Below are 13827 nucleotides of genomic sequence, written 5' to 3' on the forward strand. Positions count from 1 at the left end.
AACTTGTTCAATGTCCCATCCTGGTCCCCTATTGTGCCACTCCACACACGCACAAACACACACAAACACACACACACACACATATTATGCTCACCTTACCTTCCGTTTCATTGACGGCCTCCTGGTTCTTGTAGTTCGCCAGTACAGGATGTGTATTGGGTAACCATCGCGACAGATGCCACGAAGCTCCCACTGCCAGAGCGCTGACATCAAAGGCAGGAGCCGCTTGCCTCCGATTGGCTAGCGTGCTGCCTTTGAGTAGCGGGTGACAGCGGAAGTTCCTCCATCGTCGCAATGGTTACCCGATAAACATCCTGTACCGGCAAACTACAACAACCATGAGGCCAGCGATGGAACGGAAGGTAAGGTGAGCATAATATGTGTGCGTGCATGTTTGTGTGTCTTTGTGCGAAGTGTAAGAGTGGGTCAGAGCACGGTGCAAGTACGGAACCGGAAGTGTGTGCGGTGAGTATTTGCTCGTATGGCAAAGCTTTCTCGTAAACTGAATTACAAATTTACAGCAAGCTTTCCTCGTATAGTGAAATACTCGCACACCAAGTTACTCGGAAACCGGGGTTCCACTGTATATCTAAAAAGGCTAGTATGGTAAAGGCACAAAAAAGACAATTTCACGCTAATGAGATTGAAAAAGACTGGCACACAAAAAAACACCAGTGTACAAAAAGTAGAAACGATGACAATGAAAAAAACCCACAAGCCTTGTATTATACTGATGAGATATTAAAAGGTCGGCACAAAAAGTAGAAGCAATCATGGTCTAAAAGGCCGGAACAGGAATCTCTCCACCAAGATCATCTTTATGGTCACAGATATGCCAGGTCCGGTCAGTTGGCATGTCATGGTAATTGGTTCGAAAAGAGGTTTCCTGGTTCCCGGGCAACCAACAGCTGCTGTTTATTCCTGCATTTTCTTTTATTTTGCCCAATTTTTGTTTGTTATACCGGGGCATTTATAACCAGCAGGTCGAAACAACCGTCTGTCGTCTGAAGGAAATTTTAGTGAGTTATTCTGGGCTCTGGTTTCGTATAATAAACCTATTCACACGCAATCTGGGCAGTCTAACTCCACTCCATTAAATCAGTGCCTGCCGTGGAACGGTCATCTCTTTTGCTCCGTTGCCTTTGTGTAAATGTTTGCCTCCTGTAACACCTTCAGCTTCAACAAGAAATGGCTTCTCCAAGAGAAAATGTACTTTTTATGCTATTCACATCGGTGTCCAAAGTGTCACAGCTTGACGGCTGTCCACTTAGCTGGGGCCCTACACTTTTAACTCTGTAATCATATACGGTTGTGTGAAAAAAAAAGTGCTACCCTGCGGAGTTGTGAGGAATAATAAAGCTTTCTTGTTGTGAAAAAGGCCCCTGAAATGGGTCTGGAGCGCAGCGGTGAGGGTGTAGCGCTTAATGTTATGTATGTGCCATTATGTATTCCGACGACAGAGTCCTCGCGAACCTTTCATGTCGAAATAAAAAACTTCAGAAATGTATAACTCGGTGCTTAGAGAAAAATAAGCCTAAAACGCAAAAATAACACTCGATTTATTGGGAACTCTTCCAACTATAAGGAGCAAACTAAACTTCAAAAGAAGAAGTCAAATAACCTTCTTAATAAAAATCAGATAAAATACCACTTTACCGCATCAGTGATGCAGAACATTTATCATCCAGAATCCTTCTCAGTCACATTTTCAATATCAGTGTCCTGTAGTTTCTTAAACAATCCTCTCCAACAAAACCATCACAATTTTTGTTTAAAAAAACAAAACAAAAACAAACAAAAAAAACCTGGGTTTCGCCGGACGGCTTCCTCTGGGATTAGCTAGGCATGCTTACAAGTCACATTATATTGGTATTAATCCCTTATTAGCAACAAATTAGTTTTTTTCCTCTCCATACTTATACATAATATTATTAAGTTATCACCATACATCAATATGTAACTATCATACAATAATCCCCCTAAAAATTAAAAAAATATATCAAAGGTTTCCCCAGAAGAAGCAGGTGAAACACAGAGACAGGTCGAAAGCTGGCATGTCACATGTGATTTTTTTTTTTTAATGTGTTTTATCTCTTAAGGAACATTATAAATTGTGGTTGTTACATCTGGACCTGGGTGTGGTTAATTAAAGGGAATTAAAGAAAATGAAAATATTTACACTTACTGCACAAATTATGCTCTGAGAGGGGCAGAGAGAGCTGCATAATTCAGTGGATGGACACAGAGCAGTTGACGGGATTGTTACAAATAGGCTGTGCCTACTTTTATAGGTTTACATAAGCATGTATTTTCTCAGCGGTCAGTAACACTATTATAATCTTTATGTTGTGCATATACTGTACATGTAAGAGGAAGTGAATATAGTTTTAATAAGGCTCTATAGAATTAATAGAGGAGGTGCCCATGGCAAAAATTGAGTCGGTGTTTTCTAGTTGGGGTGGTGGCATCTGCCTTCACATTTCGCCATTCAATGAGGCAGAAAAGTGTAGTATAACCTTGGAGTTGGTATAAAAGAAGGGCTACCAAAGAAGAAGGTGATATCAACAGGAAATAAGCAATTTAACCCAACAGGGCCTTCAAAAGCCCACAGTTGAAAGTTGAACTAGATGGACCTAGGTCATTTTTCAAGCTATGTAACTATGAATATAAAATGGTACAACCAGTTCAGGTATAGCTGGTTTCGAGTGAAGACCAAGCAAGGTCATAGTGCCCTAGAGATGTTTGTTCAGCTGTTGACATAGGGGGTTCTCCATTATATTTTGGGCCCCAGATGTAAAATAAATGAGCAAATACATTTTTCAAAAATTGGGAACGAAAAAGGGTTCATGAAGGATACACACATTGAGATAGTGGTTTTGGAAGGGTTTTCGTAAGAAAAGATTGGCACTGACCTTACTATCAAGAAAAAAAAATGATTTTGGGCCTCCATGGAGTCATGCAAGTTCTTCTACTTTACAGTGTTGTCGAACAGTTTATAGACACAAAAGGAATAATTCCAGAGATTCGTCGCCCTCCCGAAACTATTCGAGACATCTCCATCTCCACCCCCAGTCTGTCTGGATGCTCTTTTCATCTCTGTTCATTGACTCGTTCAGAAAGCTCCTCCGCCGGCCTCCCGAAGGGGTAAAACTTGCAGGTGAGCCATTTTGTTTGAGATCAGAAAACTAATCAAGGCGCCCATCGTAGAGAGAGCATCGCGTCAGTGTGGAAGGCGCTGGAGTGTGAGACATTGACAAAGAGAAGCGTGCAGACATCGGTGCTTAGCTCAGCAAGAGAAAATCTGCCGCTGTGCAACATCACAGAGTCGCTGAGTGTACGGGGGAGCGGGGTCATCTGCTGCTCAGCCTCAGCAGCATGCTCTTCTTAATTAAAGGCGAATTCTAATTAGTGGCGGGGATAATGTTATTTTCCCTGGGCCAGCAGTCGGAGCTTTCTCATTTAGGAAATTTTCATTTAGCAGACGAGTAACAAAGGCCTTGAGCCGGCAGCGATGATCAGGGATTGTGAATGAGAGTTCTTCGGTTCATTTTCGAAGCGCTTCAGAAAAAAAAAATCGTTTTTCGCAACCTATTGTGTTTGGTACATTCCTAATTTGCTCTTCTGTCGTCTCGGGATGGAAACGTTCTATGTTAATTAGTGACGAGGAGCTGGATGCCTGTATACCGCCTCAGGCGCACACCCGCTCTACCCATTATGTTAGGACACCTCATGTCCATGGATCCTCACGTCATCACCATGTATCTGAGACCTAAAAATGGGACATCAAGATACCATACAGCCTTGACTTTCCTGTCCCAATCCATGGGGAGCTTATCTCAACCCCCAAAAACTAAGTGTTTTAAAGAAGTCCATAGGTGGTTCCAATTTTCAGTTCTATCATAACAAGCAATGACGGTCCTCATATAACCCCTGATGAATGCCACTTACTGGTTTGCCCCTCATAGCGCAGTTATCCATGTCCTTCGTCTTCCATGTTATATACTGAAAAAACAAACAAACATGAAATGTAATGTGGAGACCCCTCACCTTGGTTCTTATCATAGAGAACCCCTAATGACCCAACAACGGACAGATAAAACTGAAGGGTCACTTCACAGGTCGACATACACCTGTTGGCTGATCTGCCCAACCTCCGAGGTACCAGATGACCATCTGATGTGTACAAGAGAAGTGTTTCCAAACACAGTTTTGATGATTGCGGGTCAAAATAGTAAGGGTTTACTGAAATCCTGTCTAAAGTGGGTGCTCCTGCTCGATTGGGGGTCCTAGAGATTATACTGATTCCCTAGAGAGTCATTCAGGCCTAGTGACTACAGCTTCGGCCTGCTTGGATTGTTGCATTGCAACTCAGGCGGAGGCCTATGAGAGAAATGTCCAGACCTCTCATGGCTTTTGTTGGGTGGTGGGGCCGGTCCACCATACACAGATCTTACCTTGTCTGGTGTAAGGGAGTCTTTGGCTTTCCGTAGATCTATGGCGTACACATGATCCCTGAAACAAAAAAAAGTGAAAAGGAACATACGTTATCATATAGTAGACACTAACAGGCTTTAGCAACACCTAACATAGTTTTCTTGGTTGCTATAGGTAAAAAGTGCACGCCTTATTTATGATAAAGATGGTAGCCATTTTATTTAAGGATCGGCCACCATCTTATGACATTTAGCTCGAATATTCCTACACAGAATTTTTTCCCATCAAATATCCTATTTCCAGAGATTGACGAGTATAGTTTATATCTCAAGGCATACCAGTCATTATCCCCTCAGGCGGTAAAAGGAAATCCGTGCTCTGCTCCGTAATTATACACATTTTCCCCGTCTGCGACACTGATGAATCGTTCAATTATGAAGATGAATTTTGGTTGCAAAAATGGTCTCATGTGGATTTCCACATTATGGCAACTAGACCGATTCTGACCCACACACCCAACCCGGACCTTCATAACACCATGAGCATTTATGTGGGTGTTTTATTTAGTAAACTTACTTTTGACCATCGGTAGAGATACAAATATCAAATCCTGAGAGATCACACTCACCTTGCTGCAACAAACAAGGTCTGGTTAAGCTTAAGCATCTTCTGAAAGTCCAAGCCAAGATGGGCAGAGTCGTGATCGGTGGTCAACCCTCGAAACCATGGATAGGCCTTTGTACCTTCGGGAACGAAAAGCAGATGTCAATAAAGGTGAGGTATATTCATTGCCCAATAGACCTATGAGACAGAAGTTCATTTTGGAGAACCATGAAGAACGTTCTCTGGATGTCCAAGGTCATCAGGACATGATGGGTATCATACAAGGTTTGAAGACGTTTTATGGAGAACAGAGAACTTACTTCCACTATCGATGGTTCTTAGGGGACTCAGGTCTTTTGGGAACACGAGTGAGGCGGACGGTGGACATCTGACAAGGAGAAGAACCAGAGCAAGAAGCAGGTGGAACATTCTTATCCTCTTCCGAAAGTTGCAGAAATGAGAGGGTGGTGTCAGGTTATTAGGGGATATTCATTATGATCAAAGAGGCTCTGAAATCAGAACATAATACAAGCACTGATGAGCATGGAGCAAGTACATATTGTTTCACACATGGTGAGATTCCACATGCTCCCACTTTACCATAGATCACCACCCCTTTCCCCAAAATTTGTATGGTATTTTAGGGTACAAACACGTTTTTGTTTAGCGGTGAAACCAGTTTTGTACACATATCTGGTCAACACCCGAATCTACCCAATTACTCTAGAAAGATTGGATGCACACATCTCACCCTTCATGTTTACAAAAGAAAGCGGTATTGTACCCAAGAAAAACAATACAGGCCTTCTGAGGATTTTTGGAGTCTATATTTGGCTTTGGTGCATGACTATTCCTCACGGGCACAGGATGGTTATCCCTTTGGTGCAGCACTGGTGGACTAGGGGGGCTGTTAGGCTTGTGTGAAGATGTAATTTACCCTCTCACTGTATATTCTGTGATACTATGTCATGATATGTATATTTCCCTGGTTGTATTAGTTGTAATTCATGTATTTTCTTGGGGGAGCTACTGGTCTCAATGTGTCTCTCTCATACAATTGTAGTCTTGGCATCTAATGTGATTATGTAAATAGCCTGTCCTCTTCTTTCCAGAGTTGTGTATCTAATCTGTAATTGCATTGGCCAGTGAAGGAATAGTCATTGTTCTGCACAGCAGGGGATCCCTTCATCTACTGTGGCTGGCAGACATATTGGAGCCCTGTGATGGACCAAACCATTGATGATAGGATGTGTGACCCCTACCCCCTGAACAAACATGGTGGGCTGGTCAAGCAGCCCAGACAATGCATTTCCCTTTTTGTAACTTCAGAGTGAGCTGAAACTTGAAGAGAGCAGGAGCCCCAGCCTGGGTGGCTGTGGACACGGACGGAGCTAGGCCTGTGTGGCGGCCCGTGGGATTGTGTGGAACTCTTTGGACTACTGTAAGGACGATTGCTTTGTTATCCGGTCCGAGGATTGTCGGGAAGGGTCCCCGAATCTGTTTTATGTGGACTAATCGTGTGCTGTTCCTGTATTCCTGTTAATAAACCTGTTGGATCGTTCCTCGGCCTCGTCCATCCTTTGCTCTGTTGTACACTCCCGTCACAAACTGGTTGGCAGCGCTGGGATCAGAGCAGAAGGAATGGAGGACAATGGCTCAACATCAGGAACCAGCACTGCAGAGTACAAGACCTGGACTTTGGGGAGCCTGCAATCAAAGGCCCGTGAAGTAGGAGTTCGTTTCAAAGGACTCTCCAAGGAGCAGCTGATTGAGGCGCTAGAAGGAGTCTGTTCGCAAAATGACGTGGAGGAAGGATCCTCACAGCAAACGGAAGAAAGACGGCAGCCGGAGGTGAATACCCAAAAAAGTCAATGGGTTGTGTGGTACAAGGAGGAGATGGCACTGCTTGGAGATGAGGCCACCATAGAAGATAAGAGGGAGGCCATGCGTGGAGCTAAAGAGAAGGAGCGCAGGATGGAGGAGATGGCACTGCTGGATAAGGAGCTCGCTGTGGAAGCCGCGAGAGGTTCCAGACAGACTGTAACCCCAGCACCCATCATGAGGGAACTTCCCAGGGTGTCCCGCAAAGACTTTAAGCCGTTTAATGAGGCTGCAGGCGACATTGAGGGCTTCTTCCAGGACTTTGAGCATCAGTGTCGATTAATGGAAGTCCCGGACAGGGAGCGTGTCCGGCATCTGGTTGGGCTCCTAGAGGGGGGAGCTGCTGAAGCCTATAGAGCTATGGACCCTCGGCGGAACTGTGAGTATGCGGATATTAAACAGACTATTCTAGAACATTATGCTGTGACCCCAGACACTTACAGGACTCAGTTCCGTGCTTTAGCCTGTGATGGGGAAGTGTCTTTTAAGATATATGCTCATAGACTCAAACAAATATGTAATCGCTGGCTGGAGGCAGAGGAGGCCTTATCTTGGGAGACCTTCCTGCAGGTCATCCTAAAAGAACAATTCTTTGCCCAGTGCCCCGCTGAGATCCGGGAATGGGTGCGTGAGAGAAAACCAGCGACAGTGGAGGAAGCTGCTGCTCTCGCTGATGAGGCTCTCACCATCAAGCCTCAGTGGAGGGTTCTGTTGGAGGATGGAGAGACGCCTAACAGCTCCACAACACCGGATGCCCCCAGTTATTCTGTCCCCATTGTTCCCCGTTCCTCTAAGCCACCACATGTTGATACCCGTGTTAATGTGCCTCCAGTTGCTTCTACTGCACTTTCTGGAATACGCCGGGGAGAGGAAGTAACAGAGCGCAGGTGTTATATTTGTAGGCATCCCGGGCATTTGCAGGCCTCATGCCCAGCCAGGCCATGGAGGAATCATCCTCAAACCCCTACAGCACCTTCAGGTGGGAGCCGGCCTCCAAGTTCCCCTACCCCTTACCCAAGAGGACGCCTTGGATGGAGGGAGACCCAGCTCAGATGTTATCAATGTGGACAGCCAGGGCATCGGCAAGTCTCCTGCCCAGCTGTTCAAATGAGGACTGATCCTGCACCCAATCGGATTGTTAATTATTTACAGCCCAGTGCCATGGAGGAAGATGTGGCACCGTTATGTGAGGACTGGCCTAGTGACTCAGCCCCCCATGTTGCACCACCAGGAGTTTACGGGGTGCGACCCGCAGTTATGACGACTTCTGCTCATCGAGGTAAGCACTTGCAGGAGGTTGTGCTGGATGGACAGAGACTTGTTGGATTTTGTGACTCGGGTGCTTTCCTCACACTGGCTGATCCCCGAGTGGTTCGGCCTGAGGCAATCCATAGAGGACCTGGGATTGTTATTGAACTGGCTGGTGGACAATGGAGGACTATTCCCACAGCCACTGTGGATCTGAACTTTGGTTTTGGGGTCAGGCGATGTGTGGTTGGGGTGATGGGTGGTCTGCCTGCAGCTGTTCTCCTGGGCAATGATGTGGGAGAGCTACGATGCCAATTCGTGGCTGCATGAAGCCACATGTAAGTAACGCTCTGCCTGTGTGTACTTAACCAGTGACCTGTAGAGGTCCCTAGTACGTACACAAGTTGGGAGGGGAAGGAATTGTGAAGATGTAATTTACCCTCTCACTGTATATGCTGTGATACTATGTCATGATATGTATATTTCCCTGGTTGTATTAGTTGTAATTCATGTAGTTTCTTGAGGGAGCTACTGGTCTCAATGTGTCTCTCTCATACAATTGTAGTCTTGGCATCTAATGTGATTATGTAAATAGCCTGTCCTCTTCTTTCCAGAGTTGTGTATCTAATCTGTAATTGCATTGGCCAGTGAAGGAATAGTCATTGTTCTGCACAGCAGGGGATCCCTTCATCTACTGTGGCTGGCAGACATATCGGAGCCCTGTGATGGACCAAACCATTGATGATAGGATGTGTGACCCCTACCCCCTGAACAAACATGGTGGGCTGGTCAAGCAGCCCAGACAATGCATTTCCCTTTTTGTAACTTCAGAGTGAGCTGAAACTTGAAGAGAGCAGGAGCCCCAGCCTGGGTGGCTGTGGACACGGACGGAGCTAGGCCTGTGTGGCGGCCCGTGGGATTGTGTGGAACTCTTTGGACTACTGTAAGGACGATTGCTTTGTTATCCGGTCCGAGGATTGTCGGGAAGGGCCCCCGAATCTGTTTTATGTGGACTAATCGTGTGCTGTTCCTGTATTCCTGTTAATAAACCTGTTGGATCGTTCCTCGGCCTCGTCCATCCTTTGCTCTGTTGTACACTCCCGTCATAGCTTGTATTAGGCTATGGACGGTGGCTGACCCTTATGGACAAAGTATGGTTATCTCTATTGTGGGACACCAGGCCTATCAATATAAGGGAACTGAGTATGTCCTATAAGCACAGTATGGTTATCTCTATTATGGGCCTTCATGGCTGTCACTATAAGGGCATTGTGGCTTGATCTGGGACAATGTGACTTGCTGTGGTCTTGGGGAACATGAGGTGGGTATTGGGAGCATGCTATTTTCACACCTGATGACAGTCTCCCTCTTACCCCTTTGGTTGGCAGTGAGGGTTAAATCTGTATACACCATTGTCAGCACTTCCCGAGCCCTGGCACAGCCCGTAGATGGCGGTATCATTTATCTCTACGTGTGTCAGTATTAATTTCACACGGTATTGTTCTGTCTCTATAGACGGTTAATACGCTGGACCTTCTGAACCCCAGACTGGGGAAGCGAGAGGCCTGATTAATAGGAATGCTGATCCGATCTGATACCACGTCTGTAATGTGTATTTATTAGCAGCTTCCCACCCCATCTACGCTCTCCGATCCCACTTGACCGGTTGCCTCGGCTTCATCATTTAGTTCAAAGAGAAGAGGCCGGTCGTCAACGAGACGTCCGCCATGACAACCCGCACTTATCCTATAAAAGGACATCACTTGTTTGTTTGGTAACTCTCGTAATATTTAATTTCATCCATCTCGGAAAGGTCGGTGGTGTAATAATCTGCAGGACATATCACCCATTAATGGCGCTCAGCCGCAGCGCGCCGCGTTGTATAATGCAGCATAAAGCCATCTTTGGTAATGATGGAAATGATCAGGAGTCAGTAAATCTCACAGATCTTCATATGAGGGGCTGGAGGCCTAATGAGCAGTCATTAAAACCTTATACATGTAGGGAGCGCGTTTCCTGTTTGTGACATCCTCCTGGTGAGAAGAGCGCAGCACGTGGAGCCGGTGAGGAGCGGGGAAGTGGAGAAAAACGCTCCTTGTTATTACCCAGCAGATGGAAGGAAATGGAGTGGAAATTAACCCTAAAAGCACGCCGGCCCATCCCCCGCCCTCTCTCACAGATTCTAATTTCAGGCCATTTCCGAGGCCCAAATTGAAGCAAAATTGGTCTTGCAGACAATGGCGGAGTGGTGTCTCGTGATAGATAATTGGGTATAGTCTGTGGGGGGTTAAGGTGTGCACAGAAAATGGAAACACACAAGGCTGTGATCAAACAGAAGCTTGTTATGCTGTCTACAGGTAGCAGCCGAGTCTGCGGTACCAATTGTTAGGTACTGACACTTTGTAGTAGTGTTGGTTGCACATATTCATATAAAAAGATAGGCCCGAGTCCCAAACTGAGACCTCCATACATGAAACACCCCTTTAACACTAGAAGTCCTAGGAATTTCGAGCTCCATAGGGTTTCAATGGTAGAAATGTTAAATGACCCCTCTCTGGGACTTCTAGTGTTAAATGGAAGAAACACAAAATGTCTCACCTATGGGAACTGCCAGGACCATTTACAAGGATGGAAATGCTTTTCAATTTTACACCTCCTTGCACTCACAAAGATAAGGTTAAAAAAAAAACCTGTGATACAACTTTTTTTGGTTTTTACCTTCTTGCAGAATTATTGGTAAAAGAAAATTGTCACGAATCGACTTTAGTTTTCACCCTCTTGCACTCACTGAGCTAAGAGTAAAAGAAAACTCATATAATGGCAGCTCTGTTCTCACGCCCTTGCACGTAGAGAACTATAGTTAATGGGAAACTCTGTGACATGATGGTTATTCTGTTTTCACCCCCTTCACTCACTGAGCTAAGGTTATAAGGAAATTCAGTCATTTGCTGACTTCTGTTTTCACCCTCTTGCACTCACCGAGCTAAGGATAAAAGAAAACTCATATAATAGCAGCTCTGTTCTCATCCCCTTGCATTCAGAGAACTATGGTTAAATGAAAACTCTTGTAATGCTACCACCAGAGGGTGCAGGTACACAGGAGAGATGTACAACTCCTATGTGTAATGTGGCGTCTTCCCACTAGTTGTCACCAGTATCTAGACAGGAAGGTAGCACAATGGTCGTAAATGCCGAGAGTCTGAGCCGGGAAGTCACGTCAGTGCAAAGGAGGAAGGGGAGCTGATGTCTTGTGGAAGGCTAAGGTCGGGAGGTAACATCAGATAAAGATGAAACGTGAATGCTGGGGAGGAGAAAAGGGGTTAATGCCGCACTGCTGACAAAGTAATGGACTGTTGATTTAATCAATTGTTCTTTATTTTACAGGTCTACGCGTTTAAGAGGTCAGAGCCTCCTTCATCAGGACAAAGGAAAAATCAATCAAGACATTGTTGTTTTTTCCTTTGTCCTGATGGAGGCTCTGACCTCTGAAACACTTAGACCTGTAAAATAAAGAACAATTGATTAAATCAACAGTTCATTACTTCGGCATCAGTGTGGCATTAACCCCGTTTCTCCTCTCCAGCATTGAAGCTTAAACCTATCTGGGGCTGTGGCAGCCGCCATTATCTCAGGCTTGCATAGGGGTTGTGACTTACACAACCTCTTTAGGTGAGTGTCTCTTCATGTACATCTCCCTATAATATTTGGTAAGACAATAATGGTGCTCTTTTTCCTTCAGCTTTCATCAGATACAGATGGGGAGCAGAACCGTAGTCAGAGAGCAAGCCGGGGTCAGAAGCCGAAGGGGAACGCAGGAAAAAGGGGGGAAGCAGGACTGAGGGAACAAGATAAACGGAGTGTCAGGAAGTTAGGGAGCACAAACAAGACGGACGGAGCGGTGGACAGGGGGAGGAATCGGGGTAGCGGAACAAGGATCAGAACAAACTCACGGGAACCAGAAGCGCGCACTGCAGAACAGAAACTATCACTGGCAACGTTCCGGTCAAAACATCCTAAAGGTAAAGCGATAACCGGAACGAGGCACCAAACAAGCCCTGCCCACTGGCAAGGACCCGGGAAATACAAACAACAGAGCAAAAGACAAAACCCAATGGCTCTTCAAGGAGCAGAGCCAAAGGTGATTCATAACATCTGTGGCATGATGGTTGCTCTGTTTTCACCCCCCTGCACTCACTAAGCTAAGGTTATAATGAAATTCAGTCATGTGATGGCTTCTGTTTTCATCCCCTTGCACTCACTGAGCTAAGGTAAGACAAATGTCATTAAACCGCTGCTCTATTTTCACCCCCCTTGCGCTTACAGACATCAAGTCAAAAGGAAGCTGTGCTCTGACATCTGTTCTGCTTTCACCCTCTTTTACTCAGAAACATAAGGTTAAAAGAAAACTGTCCAATAACAGATGCTCAGTTTTCAACTATTTTACTCTCAGACATAAGATTTTTAAACAAATTATGTGATTGGTTCTAGGTATCACAGATGGGATATGTATCTGGGGTACCATACCAACGGACAGGAGGATATTAACCCTGGAGCAAAGCACAAAATCCAAGAAGATCCTTCTGAGGAACATGTAGAACATGCTTCTTAGACATGCTCCGAGGCAGACAAGGCCCCACATTGCGATCAAGTTCAAGGATCCCTTATGTAAAATGTCCACTTCTACACAAATTGGAGAAAATTATTCACATTTTTTGAATTTTTATTAAAAGGTCATTGAGTCATATACTGGAGGTTTCGACTTTGAGGGATGAATTCTTAGAAACTTGCTTCATGTATCTGACCTTCTCCATAAACAGCTGCTATGAAAGATCCAGTTTCATCATCGGTGTCAAGTTGAAGAAGACCGTGAGTTGCACACTGCAGTAGTGTTGGATTTGGTGTCACCACCATATTGTGAACTTATTTAGGAGCCACAGTAAAGGAGGCTTGTCACATATCGATCTGCTCCTAAGTGGTGTGGAGTCACAGACCTTATAGCAGCTAATGGAAATACCCTAATCAACAGAAAAATTATTCCATCCCAATCTAATTAATTAATGAAATTGCCAGATGATGCATTCATCTGCTCCCAAATAAGCCGAGAAATTGATGCCATGTTCTGCAATTAATGGATTAGGAGATTTGCTATGGTGGTGTAGTGTAAAAGGTTTCCTATTTTTAGGTCAAATTTAGATCACCCCAGGAGCAGGTCCAACACTGGGCGATAAAGTCACTCGTGTATTCCTAAGGAACTATAATACTGTAACTACTGAAATACTGCTCCTCTGTACAATAATAACTACTATAATACTGCCCCTATGTACAAGAATATAACTACTATAATACTGCCCCTATGTACAAGAATATAACTACTATAATACTGCTTCCTATGTACAAGAATATAACTACTATAATACTGCCCCTATGTACAAGAATATAACTACTATAATACTGCCCCCTATGTACAAGAATATAACTACTATAATACTGCCCCTATGTACAAGAATATAACTACTATAATACTGCCCCCTATGTACAAGAGTATAACTGCTATAATACTGCCCCCTATGTACAAGAATATAACTGCTATAATACTGCCCCTATGTATAAGAATATAACTGCTATAATACTGCCCCCTATGTACAGGAATATAACTACTAT

The 13827-nt window shown here is 44.7% G+C and overlaps 1 protein-coding gene across 4 annotated transcripts in view; it reads right to left on the bottom strand.

The window, feature by feature from the left end:
• Positions 1–13827, bottom strand: part of SEMA6C (semaphorin 6C) — a 165046-nt gene that overhangs the window by 38364 nt on the left and 112855 nt on the right. For all 4 annotated transcript variants that reach the window (XM_075330490.1, XM_075330489.1, XM_075330492.1 and 1 more), the window contains exons 3-6: positions 5358–5546; positions 5063–5177; positions 4455–4512; positions 3949–4002 (exon numbers count right to left, since the gene is read on the bottom strand). In XM_075330490.1, the coding sequence (XP_075186605.1) occupies positions 3949–4002; positions 4455–4512; positions 5063–5177; positions 5358–5466 (336 nt within the window). In that variant the 5' untranslated portion in view covers positions 5467–5546. The remainder of the gene's footprint in view (positions 1–3948; positions 4003–4454; positions 4513–5062; positions 5178–5357; positions 5547–13827) is intronic.

This window comes from Anomaloglossus baeobatrachus, chromosome 12 (assembly GCF_048569485.1).
Source record: "Anomaloglossus baeobatrachus isolate aAnoBae1 chromosome 12, aAnoBae1.hap1, whole genome shotgun sequence".
NCBI classification, from domain to species: domain Eukaryota; kingdom Metazoa; phylum Chordata; class Amphibia; order Anura; family Aromobatidae; genus Anomaloglossus; species Anomaloglossus baeobatrachus.